Source organism: Mobula hypostoma, chromosome 20 (genome assembly GCF_963921235.1).
Source record: "Mobula hypostoma chromosome 20, sMobHyp1.1, whole genome shotgun sequence".
Classification (NCBI taxonomy): domain Eukaryota; kingdom Metazoa; phylum Chordata; class Chondrichthyes; order Myliobatiformes; family Myliobatidae; genus Mobula; species Mobula hypostoma.
In genome coordinates, this window is record NC_086116.1 from 12,505,065 (window position 1) to 12,531,695 (window position 26,631).

General features: G+C 36.8%; 1 protein-coding gene across 6 annotated transcripts in view; it reads right to left on the reverse strand.

The window, feature by feature from the left end:
- Nucleotides 1–26,631, reverse strand: part of aebp2 (AE binding protein 2) — an 81,512-nt gene that overhangs the window by 40,119 nt on the left and 14,762 nt on the right. For all 6 annotated transcript variants that reach the window (XR_010021084.1, XR_010021085.1, XM_063072401.1 and 3 more), the window contains exons 2-5: nucleotides 20,135–20,339; nucleotides 13,879–13,986; nucleotides 11,621–11,807; nucleotides 5,631–5,755 (exon numbers count right to left, since the gene is read on the reverse strand). Coding sequence is in view for 4 of the 6 variants with exons in the window: in XM_063072401.1 (XP_062928471.1) it covers nucleotides 5,631–5,755; nucleotides 11,621–11,807; nucleotides 13,879–13,986; nucleotides 20,135–20,339 (625 nt within the window). In the remaining 2 variants the exon portion in view is untranslated. The remainder of the gene's footprint in view (nucleotides 1–5,630; nucleotides 5,756–11,620; nucleotides 11,808–13,878; nucleotides 13,987–20,134; nucleotides 20,340–26,631) is intronic.

Genomic DNA, 26,631 nt, shown 5'->3' on the forward strand with positions numbered 1-26,631 from the left:
AAAGAAAGTGACAGTGAAAGTGTAGCAAATAGGCCACTATGCTTTATTAAAGACAAATATTTTTAATTAAATGGTTGTGAAAGTTCAGTTCCCAAAATGAAGATGCATGCCTCTGGAAAAGGATCTTAATTTTCAACTGAACTTCACAGAAATTGATTGTCAATATTTAATTCATTGATATTAAACATCTGTAGTATTTTTTTAAATTTTGACTATTAAATGAATTGAGATCTCCCCAAAATTCAAAGTAGAAATCTACTCTATAGGTATCTAGGTAAGCAGCTCGTCGGCTCCCAAGAAACTTGACGATTGAATTTTTTCTTATTACTCCTCTCATGAGCCAGACACTAAAATCACTATGAATCATCTCATAATTTTAATTTCTCCTGTGCTTCACAATATCGTCACTAAGCATTACACATTTTAATAATTCCTTTCAAAGGTCAGCCTGCAAATTTTCGTTTTGAGAGTAGCAGACTTAGTAAGCTCAGCAACGCAAATAGCACCTTCAAATATATTGAATATACATCAAAGTCCAGACTTACCTCAGAGTATATAGCAACACAACCGGGTTCTTTTGACAAACTGAATTTAAAGCTGTGTGTGAACTAGTGGCTGGGGCACAACATCAAAATTTCATCATGTGCAACTTCTAGCAATATGCATATAGTCCAATAAAGTCAAATCAAAATTTACTTGTCTGACCAATGCAACCATAAAATCATAAAATATTACAATAATGGAAGGAGTAATTTGGCCTATTAAGTGTTTAAAGCTTCAGCAGAGTGATGTCACTCCCATTCTTTCTGTCTCTCAAGGTCTTACCATGCTCCCTTTTGAAAATGTATAGCCTCTTTCCAGCATCCCACGAGACAGTGAATTCCAAATCATAAACCACCCACAAAGCCAACTGAGCTGGTTTTAAATGAAACATGTAGTGTTTTGTTCAAAGTATAGTTCCTTACTTTAGCATTGAAATATTTTAAAAATTTGGATTTACTCAAAAGCTTTTAGGTGGTTCAAAATGCCTAAATATTATGAAAGCTGCCAGAATCAACTATCTTGCACTATCAGTGTTCCAAATATTACTCTATTTCACACAGCGTATGCTGAGATATATTGACAGTTTACATGTCATTTTGTGTTATCCCATGTTACTACAAAATAGACTTCACAGGGCTCAATTTACTCCACAAGCTGATTTGGCAAATGAACTGCCATTTAGCAAAGTGGGGGAGGCGGGGGGGGGGGGACACAATTGAGAAAAATCAAGAAATTCATAGCAGATGGACGAGTTCTTAAATGAATACTTCTCATTTATGATCATTGTGGAAGCCTAGGAATTCAGTAAGAAAACAGTGACATCATGAAATACATTGACATTACATAAGGGGTGTGGAAGTTTGGTGACAAATAAAGGTGGATAAATACTCAGGCCATGATCAAATGCATCCTAGCACACTGGAATGCTAAGATAGATGTTTCTGGGACCCTGGAAGAGAACTTTCTATCTTCTTAGAAGCTGTATCAGCAGAATGAAGAGTGGTTAATGCTGTTTCTTCATTTAATACTGGCTGCAATGACAAACCAGGGAATTAGAGGCTTGCGAGACTAAGATCAGTGGGAGGAAGGTTACTGGAAGGAACTTGCTCTTAGGTAGTATTCAGTCCCCACAACTATTCTCACATTTTACTACCCATTTTTTCTAAATTTAAAGTAATATTGAGCTAACCTACAAAACACTGTGCATGTCAAATCAAGAGTTCTAAAACACGCCAACAATTTCCTAAAATTCAAAAAACCAAAATTGAGAGGCTGAAAACATATTCATTCCCTTAGTCATTACTACGCTAACTTTTCTCAATAGCAATATATTACGTTACCAACTCATCCAATTTGTTGATGTAGGAAATTGGAGGATCACCTACTTTAAATGAATTCATAGGAATACTGTAAATACCCTATCTCTTTGTAAGGTCCAACAGTATGGCAGATTTTCAACAGACAAAACCAAAATGAAGACAAAAGAGCATTGGAAGACAAGTCAGAGAAATAATTGAGAAGCACTAATCTCAAAAGGTACAGAACATACCTTGGAGCTCAGGGCAGTCCATTGTGAAAAAGTCAAAACTATAAAACCACAGACACACTGCCTAGGTCAAGCCGCCCTTCTAAACTTAGGCTATGTCCACACTAGACCAGATAATTTTGAAAACGCTGGCTTCGCGTAAACACATTAGGCGTCCACACCAGGCATTTTTGAAAATACCTCTGTCCACATTAAAACGGGTATTTGGGTGAATCTCCTCCTACTGGGCATGCGCAGGACACACAGAAAACAAGCGAAGAGGAAACGGTATACTTAGTGCGCATTTGTCCAGAAACATTTCCTACAGCCATAGTCTCTTCACCAATGAAAGGGACGACAGCTACAACTAAATGCAATAAGGCTTGTTACTGGGCAAAAGTAAAATTTACTGTTACCTCATTTGTTTGCTCTTACTTTTGCTGTGTCTTTGGGTATTATTCTGCTGTACTGTATTTAACGTGCAATAAAATGAGTTACTCGGCAAAAGTGGCAATTGCATTTATTGAATGTTTGCACAAGGAATACATTAATAAAGCACCTTGTTAAACGTATAAAACATGTCTGCATCAGTGTTATCTTGTATTTCCATACAATGTTACATTAGGATGTTACACATCTATTGTCAGATATTGTTGTGTTGCAGGTCGCGTTCAAGAAAGCAATGAAATGGGTGCTGTCGTCACCATTTGTTCCGGCACGTCATGACAGTGTTTTTAAAATTAGCAGGTTACCCCGTACACACTACAACAGCCAACCGGCGTTTTCAGATTTAAACACTCTGGAGAATGTTTTAGAAAAGCTCCATTTTCAGGGGAGGAAAACGCCGTTTCAGTGTGGACGGAGGGTCAAAACGGAAAGAAAAGGCTTTGGTTACGGATTTATCCGGTCTAGTGTGGACATAGCCTTAGTTGCCAAAGAAGAATGGCACTAGTAAGAGAGACTACTGTGACATCAACAGACATTGAGTGAGTTGCATAAATCAGTGGCTGCAACAGGAGAGGAAATTCACGGCTCCATAATCTCTAAGGTCTTGCACAAAAAGGAAATTTATGGAAGAGTGGCAAGGTAGAAAACACTGTAAAGATGTGAAAGAAGGTCTTGTGGTCGATGAGACCAAGTGGAACTTTTTGGCCTCAACACTAAGCAGCTCATATGGCATAAATCTAATATTGCACATCAGCCAAGTAACACCATCCCTACTGTAACGTATGATGGAGGTAGCATCATGCTATGGGCATGCTTTTCAGCAGCAGGGACTGGATTGATGGGAAGCTGAATGCTACTAAATACAGAGAGATTCTGGATAAAATCCTGCTAGCCTCTGCCAGAAAGCTCAAACTGGGGGGTGGGGGTTGTCTTTTAGCAGGACAATGACCCAAAGCATACTGCCAGAGCAACCATGCAGTGGCTTCAAATAAAGGAAGTCGATGATGTCTTCAAGTTACTCATTGATCCTAACCTATTCAACCATCTCTGGCAAGACATCAAGATTGCTGTCCACTGCCACTCCTCAACTAACTTGGCACAGCTTGAGCAATTTTGCAATATACAAATTTTGCTTCATGACATGCAAAGCTAATAGAGACATATTCAAAATAACGATGGACTGTAATAGCTGCAAGGAAGTGGTTCAAGTAAGTACTGACCAAAGAGGGATGGATACTTTTTGAACTGCTCACGTCTCAGGTTTTGAATTTTTAGTTTTTCATGCTTTACAATTTTCCCCTTTTTTTTGGCTCTAGTGATTCTCAAAAATTCTTAGTTAAAAATTGATCAAAATCCCTGCTTGTAATATTTACGTGAACAAAGAGCGGAAGGGGGGGGGCCTAAATATTTTTACAAGGATAAATACAGTATATACTTAGATGATAAATAGTCAGCAAGAGACAAGGGTTTAAAATCTGCAACACTACCACGTAAGTCACTATACACTACAGTTGTACAAAACTCTTCACACTAAAGATACAAACCTAAAGGGATTTTGTTACCCCTACAATTATATTCAGAACCAAGACAGATGGATACTTGAAGTTACAAATAAAATTTAGTTTTATGCATGAATAAGAGGTGAAGTGCATTGTGTTGGATAGCAATCATGTCACAGAATGGTGCTGCAGGATTGATGGACCCATTCATGCCCCAAATGACAGTAAGCAGGCACTTATGGACCTTCAGGGCAGAAACAAGAAATCCAAAGAGCAGATGAGGGTGTCAGAGATATCTTTCTCAGGACCACAGCAACATAAGACAGACCAAGATTGTTCAGAAGAATCGTTTTATGATTCTCAGTCATTTTTTTAAAAACTGATACTCATACTTTCTCACTTTGTGCCTAATGGCAAACTTCCAACTATTTTTTCTACTAATCATCTCAAGGTCCTCAGTAAAGTCAAAAATCAAGCATTGCTGCTCTTTTTAGCACGAAAGATTAAGTCAACTATACTGCAGAAATGGACTGTGTGACATCAAAAAACAAATTACTGTAAAACCAACCAACTCAAGTTTTTGCCTTTGAACCAGATGCATCATGTATGTGTAAACATTCTCCCTTCTTTCACCACTGCCCTTATTTTGGCTTAGTCTTTGGTTAGCAGTTAAAAAGCATTACCCTAGTACAGATCGATTTGTAATCCTCCATAGGGAACATGGGAAGGCATTTTGAATGAAGGCCAACTTACTCAAAAAAATTCTTCATGTATCAGAAGTTTGCTGTATTGAAATGCTGGGAATGATCCAATCAGACAATTGTCTTTACGTCAGAACAGAAACTTTCCCCAGTTCTGATGAGAAGCCATTGCCCGAAATGGGTATACACTTTCTTGCCAGCTGCTACTGAACCTATTGAGAGATTTAAACATTTTTTTCCTACTTAAACTTTGAGGCCCAATTTTATCCTTACCCTGTGTGCATTTTTCCCAATGCAAAGGGAATGTTATAAATTGCTATCCCAGGGATGCACTGAGTAATTAAGAAACCGAAATGGCAAGTCCCAAAACAAATCAATATTTCATTTGGTCCTGACGAAGGGTCTTAGTCCAAAACATTGAATGTTTACTTCTTGCCACAGAGGTGCCTGACCTGCTGAATTCCTCCAGCATTTTGTGTTTTGTGTGCAGCATCTGCAGAATCTCATATCAATATTTCATTTTATAAGTGTTACACTTAACAAAGGTTAACATAGAAAGCCAAAATCTTAAAATTTGTGTGTCACTCAGTAAACATGAGAGCATAAACAATTCTTTATACACTTTCCTGGACACGATTTTCAGAGCAACGTAGCTAGTTTCCCAGTATGAAAATACCAGCATGCAACAATGTGTAGGGAGACAAAATGACCAGGACAAGCATGGCCTTACTGATGTGGCTGTATCATTCTGGCTAATGAGCAGAATTGTCTCAATAACAAAATCAAAATATTGTCTAAGCTTTCTTTAATCATGAAGCCATTTCTATTTATAGCTAAACTTAAATGAATGGAAGGATAATTGACAGCAATAAATTACTTTAATAATAAATGAGCTATTTGCAAAACTTTACTCACTGTGCTATGAAACACAACACTATGCCCATTTCCATGACTTTCAATATGGGTCGACAGATTAAAGCAGATGGCACGATGTCTTATGGCATCCATTGTTTGAGCATCAAAAAAGTCATGTGGTCGCGCTGTTAAAACAACATCAAAAAAGGGACAGGTCACCAATATTGTAACTGGAATATTTGTTTAAAATTAAAGTTATGGTGAAATGCAGCAAATGAAAATGTAAAGAAACAATATTAGAAAACTGGTCAATATTAATGAATTCTACCACAAATTACAAATCACTACCTACAAAAGCTGGGCAAGCATATTACCATACTGAAGGACACACAAGTCATTGCTTTGCTCAGGATAATGAAATGGAGTGCAAAACTGATTTTCAACATTAGTTACTGAGTGCATTTTTATGTCATATGGCTGAGTATTTGAGTAGCCCTCAAAACATTAATTCTCAAAACTCATTTTATTGCAGTCTCTTCAGCCTCACAAGCCAAATGCAGCAACCTAAATTCACAAGCTTACAGCCAGCTTCTGACAAAAACAAACCTTTTACCTCAACCAAAACATACCTCATCTTCTGGACACCAACTCATGTTACAAAACCTGTAATTCATCTCTCTACCATCTGTTGCTGGTTAGTTCGGACTGCTTTCCCTTTTCAATTGTGAACATGTCACAAACTGAGGATGCAAGACCAAATGTGAAACACTCATTTGAAAACTATTGTTATCATGAATAAACATTATAAGATTTAATTTAAACGCAGATTACATTCAAGCTCCAATGGCTAATGTAATCAAGAGAGCAAAATATCAAAACCTTAGCAATTCAGCAATCAAAAACCCTTCATCCCACTGAGTCCAAGTCACCTATCAAGCAACCATTTACGTTAATACTATAGTTAAGTGTCATCAATTTTACTTGATCCCACTAATCACATGACGGGCAATTCAATAATGTCCAATTCACATCACAATTGAAAGGAAGGCATACAGTGAAAGTGGCAAACTAAATTAATTAAAAGGAAGATACAATAAAGCGTAAGAGGACAACAATGGGTCAAGAGACAAAAAGTCAATTTGGAAAAGCCACAAATAGAATTTCAAAATGAAAATAATACAAAAGCAGCTTATTTGAGGTTGATTTTCATTAAGTCTAGAAGGCTGCAGTTTGCCTATGCAGAAAATTTGCTGCTTCCCAATCTTAGGTTACACTTCAATACATCAAGTGAGGAAGCAAAAGACTGAATTTACCCTCTCACTATACCCCTTGCCCATCCTCTGGGTTTCCCCCCTCCCCCTTTTCTTTCTCCCTAGGCCTCCTGTCCCATGATCCTCTCATATACCTTTTGCCAATCAACTGTCCAGCTCTTGGCTCCATCCCTCCCCCTCCTGTCTTCCCCTATCATTTCAGATCTCCCACTCCCCCTCCCACTTTCAAATCTCTTACTAGCTCTTCTTTCAGTTAGTACTGATAAAGGGTCTCGACCCGAAACGTCGACTGTACTTCTTCCTAGAGATGCTGCCTGGCCTGCTGCGTTCACCAGCAACTTTGATGTGTGTTGACTGAATTTACAAGTGGAGACTTCAAGTTACAGAGGGTTGGAGGCTTTTGCGCTTAGTTGCAAACAGAAGCAAGCAGTACTTTTTTTTAAACAAGGTGGTTACCCAACTGCAGAGACAGATACATCAATAGCATCATTACTACTCTCAACTATTGAAAGGACTGACTGCTTCATCGGGACAGAGGCAAGGACGATGGAAAAGCGCTGATGACTGCAGCACTGCCTTCCTCATTCTTTACATTGTATCCTTCAGTCAGCCTATACTTGATTCCTGGGAAGATGAGAAGGGCATGAGAGTGCAAGGAAAGTAAAGTAGTTAAGGCCGCTGTATCTTTGGAGAGTAACAGCATTAAATGAAAGGGCACATCAGGAATGAAATCCAGTGACTCCATTTTAAACAGGTGGCAACAATGCTAAGTTCTGTCTGCTGTCGCTACCCGAGCTTCAGAGGAGAGAAGGCTGATAAAATTTTGGTGCATATATCCTAGAGTTATCCCACTGAAATAGGTGTGCAACAATGGTGCTAAGCAGGTAAATCTATAAAGCAACTTGATCCATTCAAGACAAACTATTCAGGAGCCTAGCTCCTATCAAATAAATATCTAATTTGTCACCCAATCCTCATTACACTGATCCTAGTGCTTATTTAATACCTGCAGCAAAATAAAAAACAAAAGAGTACTTTACTTTTACTCATTCATGCCCTTTCATAAAAGAGTAGCAACACATAGGCATTTCAAAGATTTTGATTTTGATATACTGATGTTATTCAACCCTCTGAGTTCTCAAGTATAGGTAGGATGCAATTTAAACTTGAAGAGAAACCAATAAGAAGCCAATTCACATGAATGCAGTGCAGTGGGCACAGTAAAATCAAGAACAGAACATTTGAATAATCCTGATTTACGGAAATCTTCTATAATCTTAGTTTCAATTATGGTCAGTTCTGAAAGAGATGTATTACTTGTACCATTATGGCATATGTTGCTATGGTGAAACGAATTTCCAAAATGAAAGGTAAAACCAAATTATCTCTAAAATGTACATGGCAACAATCAGTGGAATATACCAGTGAGAGCTTACTTGATAGAGTGCAGGCAATTCTAAGCATAGCAAACACACTGACCAAATGTATAAACTACTGCCTTTTCCACTGAGCCTAAATGATTAGTGCATTATAATAATTTTCTAGCTTCAAGATTCGGATGAGGTTCACTTGATTACCATCCCATGACTGCACAATTGAATAGAATACAAAATTAAACTATGGCTAAGAAATTCCAGATTTGTAGGTACTGTCTACTGTGCATACTGCTTATTCCTTTGAAGTTTCATGTTACTAGACAACTTCTGGTACTAAATTCTAGTATATAGTTTAAGCTGTTAATCCAAAACAAGATTCCGTATATAGGGAGGAAAAGGGCTAGGCACCAACACTTTTATAGGCATATAAAGAAGAGACTGCTGAGACTGCTCCTTGTAGACAGACAAATTAAACTTTGGGAATAAGGGAAAAGGCAGACAAATTAAACAAATGTTTTATGCTTGAATTCACAAAAGACACAGAAGCTGCTCTATACATCTGTAAATCAAAGATTTAGCAAAGCTGAGAATGGGATGGAACATTATATAAAGATGTTCAAGACTAACTGTTGAGATAATAAATTTCAAAGACACAATGATGTAAAAAAAAGGAAGATCTGGCTATCATATTTCAAAGTTTTATGAATTCTGGAATTTATCCCATGGATTGGGGGTAGCAAATGTGACATGACTAATGGGGGGGATGGGGATGCAGCAGACAAGAAAACAAGTCAGACTTTTAACCTGTTAGCCCCATGTCAATGGTAAGGAGAAAGTTAGAATCTACTAAGATATAACAACAAAATTCCTTGAAAAGAACAAAGGGATTTAGCAATTGAGTAAAGCCTAACATGGATTTATGAAAGGAAAATAATACTTGATTAATATGCTGGAATTCTTTGAAAATGTAACTGGAATAAAGAAGGTTGAAACAGCAACTGCAGCCTATTTGAATTTAAGGAATTTGTTTAATAAGGTCACATGTAGTTTAATCAACAGGAGTAAATTGCATCATAGTAAAATGGCTTGGGAATTAGTTATTGAACCAAAAAAAAACACAGAATGTGAATAAATAAACTCTTCTCAGGCTGGCAAACTATGAATGGTAGGGTACCATAGACAACAGGCATAATTTTTCATAATTCGTACAAACCACTTGACTGAGAGGACCAAATATTATTCTTCTAAGCTTGCTGACAATACTAAATTAGCCAAGTAGAGTGAGAAATGGAGGAGGATAGAGAGTCTTCACAGTGATACAGATAAGCTAAGGGGTAAGAACATTGCTAATAGGAAACACTAAAAATTACCTCTCAACAGAATACTTACTAATTGCTAATGGGGTGGTGTTCATGGTCAAAAGGGATACAGCAGCATTTGTACCCACTTTGAATGGCAACACTGAGGTGCAGAATGATTATGAGGGCAATATTTTAGTTTTTATTACACAGGGTTCTGGATTAAGGAGTACGGAAACCCTATTGTATAAAGGCACTTGTGAAACCACACTCAGTGGCATTTTATGTAGGTTTAGTTTCCTCATAAAATAAAGGATCAACTGGTCATAAAAAGGATGGCAAGTTTGCTGTGCAAGGAGACATCAAAAAGTCTGGGTACCTTTGAATTTCAGAAGTATGAGATATCAAAATACCAGTTTTATAGGCTCAAGACAAGGAAAAATGTTCACTATGACTAAGGCAGGTATTCAGAATAAGGGACATGCCACTTAGGAAGAGAAGATTTGAAGACCAACTTTTACTTCCTTTAGCTGCTAGAACATCAATATTAAGTGATGAAAGTTCCAACTCCAGAAAAATAACCAAAGGTTGAATTTTTTTGCATATAATTTAATATTTGGAAACACCAGATTTTTAATGAACATTATAAACAACGAATTATAACAAGCCATTGTTTGCAAAAAAAAACATGCATGTCTAAATTCGAGGTAACCTTGTGGAAACCTGGGTGAACTAACTACAAAGATTTCCACATCACAGACAATAACTTGGTGTTACTTCATTTTCAGCAGTGTTCAGCTTAGTCTTATAGCATCAAAGTAGATATTTAGCCCATCCTTCCTGCTCTAAGAAAGAGGTATCCCAGTAACCTAACTCCTTGTTTTTTGTCCAGAACTCTACAAATATTTCCATTAATACTTATTTCATCTAATTTGGTTGAATCTGCTTCACTAGCTCTTCATGCACTATATTCTCATTCACTCCTTACTGTGTAAAAAAAACCTTTTTATTTTTAAATTGTTTTAACATTTGCCTTTGTGAATGGAAACAGTTCCTATCAATTATTCTATCAAAATCATGTTTAACACTTATTTAAAGTTTTCCCTTAACCTCCGTTTCTTGAAGGAGTGGAATTCCAAATTTTCTACTCTCCCCATTCAGCAGAATGACAATCATTAGTACCATTCTGCCACATTTCTTTTACATCTTCCAAGGTCTTGATTTATCACATTCAAGTTCCCAACCTCATTAAATGTTGATCATATTAAGACTTGCCTCTCATATTCCTTGTGCAGAGTTTTATGAACAGTTTATCAAAATCTGAATCACTCCCATTAACAGATGTTCTACTACTTCATTTGAGGAAGGATTTTTAAAACATCCAGGTCTGTTCGTGCTATAAAGATGATCATAATGTTAAAACTCCAATTCAGAATTGACTGTCATTAGGTTACATGCCCAAGTACAGCGATCCTGATGAGCAATAAAAAACTATATGACAGTTCTCAGATAAAGCTACATTACTTTTATACCATTCCACAAGAAACTTAACTCACAAGACACAAAACAATGTAGAACTGTGTGGTATGTTAGCAGCTGGCTCACTTCTCAAGGCATTTAAATATGAACTATATAAAACGAGTCTTAAATCACATGCCAGAGGAAGGCACCCACAAACCAGTAGTTTAAAAAAAACAGAAGATTGAAATGAGTAGGGAAACAAACCATCCAACCAAGAACATGCATATTCGATCTTCTTAGTTCTATCTGTTCCCAGCACCGAAGCATTCTAATAGAAAATGAATATCTCCTTCACCAGCCACTTCTCAAATCACTGGCAATATTATGTCCAAATGGCATTGTGTTGAGAGAACCTAAACGTCCATTGTTCATGACATCTAACTACAAAGAACAAAAAAAAAACACTTCCATCTTCAATTCAGGAAGTTTACCCACACAGTAACTCCTTCAGCTACAACCATCAATTCAGCAAGGCATCAAATGCTGAATACAATAACGCAGCACAAAATTGTATTACAAACCACTAATAATGGTAAAAGTTTGAAACATTGGCTCACGATTGCAGACAGGCTTGAAAAACTTACGTAATGACCGTCGGCGCTTATTTTTTAGCCTCCTTCGTTTATTCATTACTGCTTTAGAAGGGGACTCTTCTTTGACCTTCGGCTGATTAGTGACCTTTGCAGAGTTTTGTTGGCTAAAGTGAGTGGGGACATGCCGAGCAAGGCCACCTTGAGATGCAAAGCTAGCAGTGCAACCACCAACAACACACTAAAAAAAAAGTGAAAATACTTGTTAAGAAAATATTGTCACCACAAATCCTGTACAAAATACTTAATGTTGAACAAATGAAACCATTATGGTTAGCTAGAGAATGAAGCGTTGCGCTTCACCCCATTATGATTTAAAATAAAAATCACTTCAGATGTTAAAGTTAATTTAGATAAAATAGTTTATGAAGCACATGTGCAAATTTTGAAGATACTAATTAGGCATCTGGGTGTTAATTCATATGCATGTAAACATCCACAAAATCAGTTCGCACTCAAAAAGTGACAAGCACGTTTCAAATCTAGCAAACAATGGGTAGATATTTTTTAATTGAATGCCTTGGCCTCAATTAGCAAATTGGAAACATTAACTTTGGAAGAAAATGTAAGGTATAGCTTTGTAGAGTGCTGACTGCTCAATGTTCCTGCAGAACATAATCAAGGGACAGGATAAAAATACATTGGATTTCCAAGGCTACCGTACAGATTGACAAGATGACAAGGATATAAACTGATAAGATACAAGAACAATTTGTATGGTCAGTCTTATTCTTTTGGGAGTGCGAGAAACTATGAAATCACAATCTGTAGACAATGTAAAACTATGTCCCCGTTAAGGTAATCTAGAATAATTGGGTAAAGATCTTAAAATTAGACACAAGCTATACAACAATGTAATCTAGAAACATGATCATGCAAATACTAAACAAAATCTGCAACCGACTAATCAAAGCCTCTGACTTCTGGGGTCAAAGAGATTAGTTATTTAAAAAAAAAATCATGAAGTGATTTGAAGCAATATTGAAATGTGCATTGGTCAGAGAATGCAGAGGATCTGAAAAAGAATCCTCCCTCTTATGGAAAAAGGCAGGCAGTAATACCAGTTTTGCCTATTCAATAGCAAAATATGATGAGAGGGCTTGATTTATTGAAATCTGAACCAGTAACAACCAGCCTGATCGGTTTCAGCTACCGTGCATTTAGGTTTCTTTTTCTACTCCCGGCTTCAATAATAGCTTAACAGCAATAACTCTGTGGTTTTAACAGAAATGATAAAAGCAAACTTATTAAATGGCTTACAAATAGATGTTTTGACTTCAGAATTGTAGGGATATTAATGAAGTCTGTTGACAAATTTTACAACTAACTTAACCATACACATTTAAACTATTACCCATACTACTGGAGAACACTGATAAAATAAATAAAATTCCAGTAAAATTTGACCGGTCATGATTCTAATTTATGATAAGCTTCATTCCAGGGATCTGTTTTTTTTAATGTAATGCCAACTTCGCATTTAAGAATGTTAATAATCCACTAGGATCTAATCTTCAACTGGAGAGCATCTGGTGAAACAATGTGCAGTATAAAAACCTTCTTATTGTCTCTGTGCCTTTCACAATAACATGATGTTCCAGAAACAGATTCGGTTGTCGTTCTCAACTTTTCATTTCAATGCATGGCAATGCAATTCAGCTTGAAACATGACCAGAAAGGAGAAAAAAAAATTGAGATCCTAACAACAGATCTTGCACTCTCTGAATACCAAAATTTGTCAAAGACAAGTCCATTTAAATATCACACTGTACCATACCATTCAGACCGCAAAATTTGGCTCAGCTTTTTACACATTTTCAAGTTTCCTGACCGGAAGCTCCTATGTGGGTAGATCATGTGCAGCCCAAACAGGAGTTTAGCCAGAAGTATTACATGGAGTTTTACAACATCCACAAATATGCTCACCAGCATAATCAGGCCACTTGGCCCATTGAGTCTGCCCTGCCATTTCCCTCTCAGCACCAATCTCCTACCTTCTCCCTGTATTCTTTCATATCCCTGACTAATCAAGAATCTAGCAACCTCTGTCTTAACATTATGATCTGCATATTTATTCAAAAGGAACAACTGAACCTAATACTATTTGCTGAGTTAAAGGATAGCCTTTTGGAATGTCTAAGGGTTCATCAATGTGTAAACACATACAGGACTTTTGGTTCAGCTTCAGGAAAATAAATGATTGTTGTACTGCATTGTGACAGGGTAGAATATGCACAGGTTTTCAGACCTACCTTAAATGGCTTGTCTCCGCTGTGTGTAAGCATGTGCCTCTGCAACCAGCTCTGACTAGTAGATGGTGTGTTGTACACTTTGCACCCTTTCCACAGGCAAACAAATACCTGAAAAACAAATTTACAATGTTTGAAAGATTCAAGGAACATGCCTTTTATGCATTTTAGCAAAATGAAAAAGGATGTTAATCCTCAGTAAAGAAACATCTTTTTACCATTACCATAGCACCCCAATGAGTACAAAATAAAATGTAATCTCTTCAGTCTTTGGTCACAATGAGCTTTGAAACCCTAAAAAGGCCACTGAAGTTGACTAATTACTTCCAATGGAAAAGGCGGAACTTAGGAGGAATTATGGCACCTAATGGTTGCAACTTCGGAAACAGCTCTATTTCTACCTTTAATATCTTTATTTTTCCCTTTCAGGGTTCTTTTGAAGACCCTGACCTGGAGTTACACGCAGGCTTCGGTTCTTTGCAGGAATGAGACCCATTCACGGGGTTCCACGACTGGCCGCTATTCCACACGCCAAGAGTTTGGCCTGAGAATCTCGATCATGTTCAGAAGCCTGAGATCTCAGGGCTCTGGAGATGGGCAGATCGAGGGTCAGTGTCATGGCGGGAGATTCGTGTGTCATCAGGGAGGCTGGAAAATCTTCTGCAGTGGGCCCGAAGACCCGAGGTCTTTGTAATCTTCAGACACAGAGCTCGAAAAAAGCGACAATAAGGACTTATAACATCATAAGCCAGCCGGTTGCTGTTATGTCTCTCGCTGTGAAAATAGGGGCCACCTCCCTCTCCCTTGCCAGGGAGAGAGAACCTGTGGGTTGCCGAATTTTGGATAAAATGTGAAGCCTTTGGGGTAACTTTGGTCTGTGTCTTTGCTATCGCTTAGCTCATGCTTGTGTTCGGTAGCGGGTGTGCTTTTTTTGCCAGTGGGGATTTTTTGCTCACCGCCACTTACACACAGGAGGGGGAGCTGGGGGGGGGATTTTGGGGTTCTCACACTTAACTGTCATTCATTCTTTGGGGAACTTCTCTGTTTTCATGGATGCTTGTGAAAAAAAGCATTTCAGGATGTATATTGTATACATTTCTCTGACATCAAATTTGACCTTTGAATCTTTGAACATTCAAAACTGAACATCTAACATTTTATATATAATCAAATGAGTGGCCTTTTAAAATATTTTTATCATTACAAATTCAAATTAAGAGATTTTAAATAAATTTAAATTTCCCACACACTCAATGCTAATTAATTTTAGAGGACCTTAGCAAATTGTACATAGGTTGTACAGCAAGGTAAAATCAATCATGTCAGGCAGGGTCACTTCAAATAAGCATTGAAGAACCTATTATCCAAGGCTCTAAATGAGTCACATAAATACAGAACGAACCCCGAATAACAAAACTCAAATTTCAGTACACACATTAGATATTTTAAGAAAATTATTATACATTAAAGGTGGATGACAGATACAAAAACAGAAGAATTCAGATTGAATGCCTTTTCCACAAACTTGCCAAGGAAATTTATCTCACTGCTCTGGATGAGAAACAAAGATGCTGCAGACTCAAGCAGTGAAGATTTCAAAGTCAGCACAAAATTTCTACCAGGGTTTGTTATAGAACAAGGTTAAATAGCACTGACAAATGCATACTGACCATTGTCAATGATGGACTTTATGAAAGCAGAATCAATGGACTATTGGGTAAATAATTCCCCAACACCTTCAGTGTGAATAATAAACAAGATGGACAAAATATCACATCACTTCAAATCTCAAAAGCATTTAATCAATTATGTAGTCCCGGCAAATAACCTACCAAAAGTTAAAAGGAAGCCTACAGACACCATGCTTACAGACAACCATAATGAAAGTAATATGGAATCATGAGGGATGAATTGGAGAAATACACTTCAAAAACTGAGATTTTATGACACACAAGTGATGTAAAGATTTAGGGCCTTCATATCTGCTTGCATCAAGAAAGTCATAAATTTGGAATGACTGATTTGTAGATGACAATTTTCTTTATATAGCATTAATCCTTAGGTTTCAAGAACAATGTTAATATCAGTACTATGTATTATTGATGCTGAAACTAAGAAATATGGACTCGTTTGTGAAAATATGAAATCAATTAAAATGAAAGACAACATTGTAATACTTAGGCAATTTGTAAATTGCTCATGGAAAAATATCCTTTAGCTATCCTTGAGAACTAGGGGTGAAAGAAAAAAGACAATTTCAAATAAAATTTTACCATGGAATAACGTAGTTTTTTTGGCAAGCAACAGTAATAATCTAACTACTCTGTAAATTTGAGTGAGCAAGCAAAAAACATCTGCTGGTGGAATTCAGCAGACCAGGGAAATACACAGTTGATGTTTCCTTGTATAGTTGCTGCCTGACCTGCTGAGGTAGTTCAGAAGCTCGTTTTGCTCCAGATTCCAATATATGCAGTCTTGTCTCCATCTGAGTGAACAAGGCTGACCTTTGATTAGTGTCACTCCAGTAACTCAAAAGCCAAAAGTTTGATGTGAAACACTGCATTTGAAGCAGTTATTTGTATTTCAATCTGAACAGATAGACAACAGCTAATCCTTTACAATTTAGCCATTTCTAATCTGTACAAGAAAAATAATGCATCATGTTGGTGTTAGAAAGCACCAAATGATTAATTAAATTTTTTGTTATACCCTGTTCTCCAGAATAAATTTAGCAGTCAAACTCTATGTTTTTGTTTTAAAAAAAAATTAGAACTGACTCCGTCAAGTAAACACTACCCATAGCTTTGTACCAATTAAAAAAAAATCTCAAATGAAACTGCAGGACAACAAAAATGAGTAATGGATGGCCAGACATTCATTCTAGGCTAGGATTAAGTATTCATTGAGCATAACACAGTTGACTTCTCTCCTATGTCTCCTACTCTGCACAACTTGATGTGCTTTTTGGTATGTCACAGGCAACAAAATTAATTTCTAGAGACAAAAGGATAAACACAATTACAATGAACCCACACCCCCGCCCCCGATCGTCCACCATCTGACTGCAGAAATCCTGATGGTCTTGCATCATGAGTTGTGGGTCTGGACAGTGGGGTGAGTATTCCGCTGGAGCTAGGACCAAAGGTACTTGCATATTTCCCAATTCCTTTAAACTTAACATGTTAATTGGAAATTTTATATTATACCTTAAACATGTAAAAACGGTGAAAATCTGCTGATCTAGCCAGATCCACCGAAGTTCCAAGAATGCTGGATTATCAGACTTTTACTGTACGAAAGATAATTGTCTAATTAACAACCATCACAATTAGATACCTAAACTGTTATGACCAATGTCAGACCAACTTGATAACCCTTAAGTTTTATTTCCCCTCATTCATGTTTTGCTTGTTCACCAGAGCCTTTGCAAAATTCTTTCTTCCACAGTATTGTTCCATTATGCTAGAACACAAATACCAGAGAAATGCAAAATCCATTCAATTTACAATTAAAAACATGAAAAGAAATTCAAACTCCAAGGTGCATTAGATATAATAACAGGCTTTTTGAGCCCATTCCAAAATACAGCCTCATGGCTAGCCATCTATATATCCGTACTTCCCAAGTACCTATTGATGCCTTTAATGTCCAGATATTTTTCTACCTCCTCAAATATTTTCACTTTGCTGTCATAGCAACCATAGTTATCTTCATCCCAATCTTAAGTTATTAAGTATCCTAAGATTATCAACTCTGGTTCTCAGCACTCCAGCTAGTGAAAACTCTCTCCTCTCATCCAGTTTGCCTGGCCTCATTAGAATTGTGCACCTTTCAATTAGAACCCATCCTTCCCCATTTTTCTGAATCTCTAGCAAAGGAAAGCCACGTCAACTTAATGTTTCATATGGTAGTCCCACCAACACTTTATTACCATCAAGACATGTGAAGAGATTGAAACTACATACAAAGTCTCACCAAGGCCTTGTAAATTTAAGCAATACATCTTTGTTTCATACAAAAGTCCCTTGTCATGAAGGCCTCCGTTTGATTTGCGATCTGAACTGCCTGCTGCACTGGAATATTTGTATTCACTGACCAACACCTAAAAACGCTTTCTTTTGTATATCGATATTTCCCAATTGAACATTATTTAAGTGACTTCTGTTTTTCACTATTGAAGTACTATCCATATTTATCTGCAGTGTACTATCCCTTTTCGCCAATTGCACAATGAATGGAGTCACCTCTGTATCCGCTTCACAATCCCACCTGGTTTATACAAAGACTTAAAATATTAGTGTTCCCTCAACTGAAATCACCGCTAACAATGCTAGCACATCTAAGGAACTAATAAAACATTCAGGGCAGAGGGAAACAAATGTAAAGCCAAAATGTAAATGTCCTCACATTACCTTATTATTTTAACTAGGAGGATCCAGTTCACCAATACATTTAACATTAGTGCTCTCTCCAGATACAAAGTACATTTGAATACATTTATGAATTATTGAAAAGTACCCCAAGCATACAATTGAAATACACATTAACTATCAGTACATGTTAAATACACACAGCACTTAAAATCAAACATATTTAAACAACTATGTTGTATCCAAAATATTTCAAGGAGTTCAACTTTGCCAAAGCAATCAGAAAATGAATACTTCATTGTTATTTATTTTTAAATTCAACAAACAATAACCAGTTTTTTGGGGGAACCATTTATAACTCAGTTGCCGGTTAATACAAGACAGTGTGCCACAAGTAACAAGTGGCACAGCTAAGTATTCACTTTGCCTACAGCAATGTGAATTACTTGTAACTGTAATGCAAACAATTACGCCATAATCTGCATCAGCCCCACAGATCTAGAAACCAAGTAACTTCCAAATGCCATACCTACAAAAGGATTAAGGTTGGCTGCCCTGTGGTGAATGACTTGCCATCTGACTCTTCAAAGGCTTTCCACCACCTATAAAGGGACAAGTCATGAACACACTGCTTGCCTGTTTGTATTTCCCTGACACTTGAGCAGCTTCTATCCGTGCAGGCATATCAAGATATATATTCCAGGGAAGGAAATTTTCAAATTAAGTTGACCAAGTCTTCATAGAACATTTGGCAGTTAATTTAGTCTGTGTGGGCAGCTACAACTTAAAAGACCGCAACCAGAAACTAGTTAAGTAGCTCGGGTTAAAAAAAAGGTTATGGAAAGAAAGCAAGTAAGAGGTGCAAGTAGCATTTACACAAACATCAATTTATAACCATAATTTTAAATGAAATAGCATGCAATATTAAACAAGATGAATCAAAAATACTACAGTACATTGGAGTTACAGTATGAAGAAGGTGCTATTAAAAGAATTAAGTGTTGTAACAATTTTTAATTACTATTCTAAGTACTTAAAAGTCATCAAATTCACTTCAGCTTTGATGAAGAACAGTGAAGTTTCATTCACTGTTCCATAAAGACTTCCAATGGTGTACCATGCAGCAAACGTTCAACTTCACACTCCATTATCAGTACAATTAAATAGGAAATCAGATTCATATTGTTTTAAAACACGTTTTCTATATGGACCACTACATTAAGAAAATGGGATGGAACAGTAGGATAAAAACTGAAGAACACTGAATAGGGAGAATGAATATAGAAAAACATCAAACAGACACTTAGTAGCTCAGTGGACGACTAATGATACTGTACAAACACAGACTTCAGTTTGAAATTGATGGCACAAAATTTGGAAAGTTTATATGAAAGTAGTATGTGAAAGATTACTTGAAGTTTAATCTTTCAGTTTGATTAACAAGATGAGATTCTTACAAGGGCATTACACATCCCGCATAGAGCATGCTGTTCACTAACTCATGACACATGGCTACAGGGCCCTAAAATATATGTTTTCCTGTGCAGGGAAAGGAGAGGATAAAGAAAGTAGACACAGCAAAATCAGTGCCTTGGTTAATCGCTTAATATCTGAAAAACTTAAAGCAATCAACTTGGCCAAGATTTCAATAGCAGATGTAAAATATCAAATCAGAAATAAGACTAAGAACCCATAATCATTAACGTAGGTTCTTCCAGTACAACATCCAAACTGAAGAATCAAGCAATTTATACTAAAGAACATAGCTGGCGTCAAAATTGACGTCGAAAAAAAATTTCAAGCAACCCCTACTGAACCTTATAATGAGCCAGTTATTACATTTTGATACTTAGCTATCCAAATGCATAGGAATAAGGAGAAAAACAGACCCCTCCACGTTGCCCATCCACATGAATTGAACGGATGTGATCTGCCAAATCTGGACTGGAGCAGAAACTGGTCTGGCATTGGTCCCAACAGCAGTTGTAAGTGATATTCTTTCCTGAAGTAGTGCTTCCATGACCGTTTATCAGCGCAGGAGTAGAGCGTCCACTGGAGATAGTACTGTCCATATCCATTAAGGTGCTGCTGATACTTTGAAAAGAAAGTAGTATTTTTAGTAATATTGCAAGGTAATCAGATCTATAATACAAAATGTAATAACCAATTTATTTCCCCTTTCTTTGGGATACCTCCCTTGATCAAACCGCACTAAGCTAAACTGAACAGCTACTGTGGGTTTCTGGAAAACTTGCCTTAATCCCAGCACAACCTCAAAAGAATTGAATTAGTAAAACCCTGTTTAAAAACACAGCACATCGAACAAATTCTATGGAGAGGAATAAACAATCAACGTTTCAGGGTGACACCCTGCATTGGGACTCAAACCTTATAGAACTGATGATGGGTCTTGGCCTGAAATATCAACTGTTTATTCCTCACCACAGAAGGTACCTGACCTGCTTAGTTCCTCCAACATTTTGTGTATATCAAGCTGTTAAAAACATGGGTTTAACTCCAGGAAAACTAAAATACAGAAGTCAAATTTGTGAACCAATATAAAGCCAAAGCATTGTGTAATTTTTAATCTCCACGCAGATGAAGTATTCAGATTACATCGAAGGTACACAGCATATTCTGGTTTAGCTGTTTTCTGAACACTTTCATTAAGTCCATTAGCATACATCTATAGTTCCAGATGTTTTTCCATTCTCTACTCCAACACTATTCTCATGGAATTTGAGGAAATGCATCTAAACTTTTAAAGCAGCTTTTGTGATGTATTTGATGAAACCCATGCAACTAATCATGCATATTTCCCCTAACCCACAGCTCATTTCTTCTTTTATCCTATTCACAATTCTCGACTTAGTAAATCTTTGAATTAATGACTCCTATAATCGACCCCATATTCTTTTATCTCTTTCCCATCTGTGCCTTTGGATTTACTTTATTACATCTGAAATGCTAACCGTTTCTTTCTCCATAGATGATACCTTGGTAGAGTTTGAACACATCACTTCACAAGGTTCCAGATGTGAACTAAGCAGATGCTGATATATCTACATTGTTACTCCTGCGTCCTTTTACTCTATCACCCCCCCCGTGTTTAATAATTTACTTAATAATTGATACAATAGTACTCAACACGATGCTTTCTGAATGATAAACAGAAGTTCAGAGAGTATCGTGTTGTAACTATAAAAGTTCCAAGTGCAACAGCTATTTGGAAAAAAATCAAAATATATTTGCCACAAATCTGTTTTATTTGCTGAACATCTAATTCAGTACTGTGATATACGCTAATTACAATTGGAAATCAGTGCATTTCCATGCCCCCCCACGTTAATAAACTAGTCCCTTGCATGGGCCTATGAACTGCCTTTTGATAGTAGACATGAAGCACAGTAGGGAATATATAACTGAAGCAAGTACATCTACAAAGTAAAATAAAAATGATCATTTGAGAAATTAAAAACTTCAACACATTTCATCATGCACTTAAGGAGCACTAACCCATGTAAATTTCTGAGCTCACAAATGCAGGGCAGTGCACACCAATGAAGTCTAAGTGTCCCAATGGCATTTTATTACTGATTCCTGGAATCGCCCTCATCTATGTCACCCATATAAATGTTGTTACAAGAACAGATCATAGGCTGGTTACCCGACAGCAAATCACAGCAAGGGGTGGCCATCTGTGAGGCTGAAGCCTGGCATGTGATGGAGAACTTTCCACTTGCCTGAAGGAAAGCAGTATCAGCAATATTCAGTGACCATGACACCAATCAGAACAAAACAGCCAGCTTGTTTAGTATCTCACCTATCATCCAAAACATACATGGTATCCAATAACCATGTATATAATTTTTTTTACACAAGCTGCACTGCAGTTGCTTACACAGGCTACATCAATGCATCTCTCATATTGATGACGCAAGGACTAGGGCAATGGGCACATGGGAAACCTACACTTGCAGTCTCCCCATATGTAGCACAACCTCCTCATATGGAATTATATAATAGACCCTTCATTAACCGACCCAAATTCTACAAATCTCTACTCTACAAATTTGAGCAGTCATTGGAAGGATTCCAACAATTCGAAGTGGCAGTTCACCACCTTTGCCCCAATGATAATTAGGGATGAACAATAAATACTTGCTGCTCTCATGTTGCCCACATCTCCAAAAATGAATTACAAATTCAAGCAATTACTCGATGAGTTAGCTAACAGTTTCCTTTTAAATCTAAGATGATTATACAAGCACCTTTCCAAACTAGATGTGTGCAAGATAGTTTTAATTAAAGGCAGCTATGATCAATTCATAACTTCCTTAAAAATTCTAGGATGGAAACTCAAGTCCTGCGAACATAATACTTCAGCAGCTTATTTTACTGACATTAGCTCTGGCTAGTCTCCATGGTCAATATGATTTACTCAAGTTGTCCAACACGCCATCTTCTTCTGTAACTGCATTGGATCAATTTGTATGACACAGCTTCTTGCCACCTTAGTTGCAATTTTTAACAACTGCAACACTGGGTTTCCTGCAGAGTCCAGTAGGGACAGGTGTGGTACTATCAGTTACTTAGTCTCAGACTGCTTTCCTGCTGTCCTGTTGAAAGTCAATACATTTGACAACACCCCCCACCCCATTCATCTCCACGTTATGGCATTCAGGTTACAGATATTCACCCTTGTGGAATTGATAAATCACAACCCAGATGCAGTACTCATTGTTATTGCTGAGAGAAAAATCATCCCATAGGAACACATTTCCACTTATAACATGGAATTCCTGGGAAATAGAGCTTCAGATTTTAGAACATGATACAGAGAATTTTCCATGAATGCAATCCCCCTCTACACAGGGGTCAATTCATTCAAACAGAAATCAAGTCAAGAAGTTCTTTGGGCAACGGCGAGCTAAGGAAACTATTTTGATTTCAAGTGCAAGATCATGGTGCAAGTAATTTCTTTCTTCCAAAAATATTCAAAATTGAGCTTGAAGACAGCTGAATGTGCAGATATGACAGCATGGAGTTGATGCAATTCTTGAACTCTGTTTCATACTAACTCTGGAATTTAAATCCAGAACTTGTATGCCAAACCATAAAACAATTTACAATCTAATCAAGCTCCAGTTCCTACATTGTCTGATAAGTGTTCAGAATGTATACAAATGGGATTTTTATTTGTATCCAAGAAACTACACTCTTTGGATATAACACATCTGATTCCTATATTTTCTTCAAATAAAAAAACAGAATATTATCCAGTTCCACCCTGGCAAAAAGTGTCTAGCTGCACATATGATCTATGCCTGATTTCATCTTGTACACCTTAATCTTAAAACTTTGAATGGGAATAATTGAATAATATGAATAATGTGCAATCTAATCAGAAACTCGCAGCTAGAACCATGAACCAACAATTCCCCACCTCCTGCTGCTTAAAGTGTCTACACTGTGAAAGTCCTTCAAGCTTTTCAGGAGGTTGCTGTATTTGCAAATCAATTGAGTTTTTAAATAGCCACAAAGTAAAAGTCTTGTCATTGACAGAGTCAAGTACACTTAACAATAATGATTAAAATTGTCATTGAATTGTAGCATGTATAAATATGTTGACACCTTCCTTTGAGAACTGTTGTAGCACAACTTGTGTCATTTAAAAAAATATCCATTCCACAATTTCTAATACTGAAGGTTTCTAATTGGTTAAAAAGCAGCAGCACTTAGGACCATGCAGATCAGTCTTGCCAGTAACTAGCCCAGCAACTTTGCTGCAAATTAGATGGTGTTCAATTAAATGAAATGTATATTGTTGCTTTTCAGGTACTGTGCTAAAACATGCAGATGTTGAATGAAGGGGAAGAAAAAGGAAAATTTAATTATGGACAGCCAGGTTAAACTATCATACAAGGCAATTAAAAATGATTTTCCTTTTCATTAAAAAAAATGAAGCAGCAATTAAGCCAAATGCACATAGAATCTTGGATAGACTGTATGAAGTCTAGTCTGGGTCCAGATTTTTTTTTTACAGAATGGAAGAACTGAAGAATGTGCTGAATGACACTAAAGAGGATATACCCATCACCAAGTAGTTGGGCTTGTTATCCACTAAAATGGACTGCACCCTTTCATAATCTTAAAGTTAAAGGTGGTCAGGAAGGAGATGGCACCTCTACAAGTGCAGCCAAGTGGGCCTGTATTTGAGTGACAAACTCCATATTTTGCAAAAGGTAGGATACTTATACTTAACTAAGCTGATGTTTAACACCCATCCCAACTGCACCCAAAATGATTGTGCATTTCAGAGAGCAGCAAGATCTATAGCACTTTCATGGATCGGGGTACACATATCGGCCAAACCAGAGACCGGCAGATTTCCATTTCTGAAGGACAGTCGTGAATGATAGATTGTTTCTGACAAAGCAGCAGTTTCATACATCCCAATGTAATGTTTGTTGATGCAAATAACACATTTTACTGCACATTTTGATGTACACATGACAAATAAAACTTTGAATCCTATATTAGCCTCCCATGCTAGGTTTTGAATTTCTCAGAGAGATCAGAATCAGAATTCAAGACTCAGAATCAGGTTTAATATCACTGGCATATGTCGTGAAATTTGTTAAATTTACCGCAGAAAGATGAAATACATGATAGAGCGGGGAAAAATGAGTTACATTAAATAAAAACAATTAAGTTAAAATAAGTAGTGCAAAAGACGAACGGAAAGAAATAAAAGTAGTGTTCATGGGTTCAATGAACATTTAGAAATAAAATGGCAGAGGAGAAGTTGTTCCTGAATCACTGATTGTGCACCTTCAGGCTTCTGTACCTACTTTCTGACTGGAACAGTGTGAAGAGGACGTGTGCTAGGTGGTGGAAGATTCAAACATCCCCAAATGAATCGTCCAGCAACTTTGCCGAGAATTCAGAAGTCAAATGTCTGGTATTGCTTGTCTTAGTTTCTTATTTAATTTCCAAGATCAACACTCACTCATCTTTAATAGCCTTTAAAACCACAGTTGGCTTTTCTGAAATTTTCTCATTCACACCAACTATAAAATTTAAAGTAATGATCTTCTTTGGACCACATCACTTAATACATATGACCACATCCAGCTAATTCCAAAGTTGGTTCTACAATATTGTACTAAAAGGCTTTTATTCATCTCATCCTCAATTTAACTTTTGCTAATTTGAGTTGTTCAATCTACATTAAATTTGCTGTCTATTGTTCTAGTACTTCTCCTACATACCCCTATTTGTTGACTTGTACTATCTTATGTAGCCACCATTGGGCAAACTATTAGCTATCATTTCCAGCAATTTATTTCCTTGTTACTTTCAATTTACCCCAAGTGATTCAACATCCTCATCCATCAAACTATGGCACTAACTGCATCCTTTTAATCAACCCCATCTTTTGCTTTCTGACTACCTTCCTAAATATGATGAACCCCAAAGCATTCAGTTCTCATCAGATTACCTCAAAACCATATTTCTGCAAATATCGTCATACACTTTTTTTCTCCTGTGTTTGACATCAATTCACTCATGTTAAAAATGCAGCTTGTTTTAAACACACATTTATCCTTGCACCATTCCTTTGACCCTATTTGAGCTACACAAGTTACTTGATTTGGTAGCTTATTTCAACTAAAGCCTGCTCCAACAAAAATACAACCCTGACCCTCTTAACATAATCCATTTTAAAAAAATTATGTAACCACAATCCAAAGAGGTCTTTTATTTTTAAATTGACATCACAATTCAGCAAACCCATGACACCCCTCTGATATAGATGAACTAGACAGCATAAATAGAAAGTTTACAATCTTCACACCCAATTTTACAAAATCTATAATTTTTCTTCTAGTGTATGTTGTTTGCTACCTACTTGAGCAATTGATTTGAATAAATTACAACAGATGGCTCTCACACGTGGCTGAACTGTTTGTTTCCTAAAGAAAGAAGTATTTTCCCCTGAAAAGTTAACCAATGCAGTTTAGTCTCATTCCCTGAAAGAAACACCATGTGATTTTTTTTGGGGTGGTGGTGTAGGAGGAGGGAATAAACTTTGAAGCCGCGTAACACTGTGTCAATGCTTTTACATTCTATAGACAGTTCAATTCAGTGTCAATGTTTAATTACAAAAATTATAGTTAACATTCTCTGCCCCTATATTAAATGTTTTAGAGCTTATTGCAACTGCTAGGTGTAATAAATAGAAGCTATTTTCAATAGTATTGCATTGAGTCCAATGTCAAGCAGAGATTAAGTTATATTAACCTGACTCCTTGAAAGTGTCAAGGAAAATACAGATTATTCCCTGGCACAAAGATATGATACCCTTTCCCCCCAAATATTT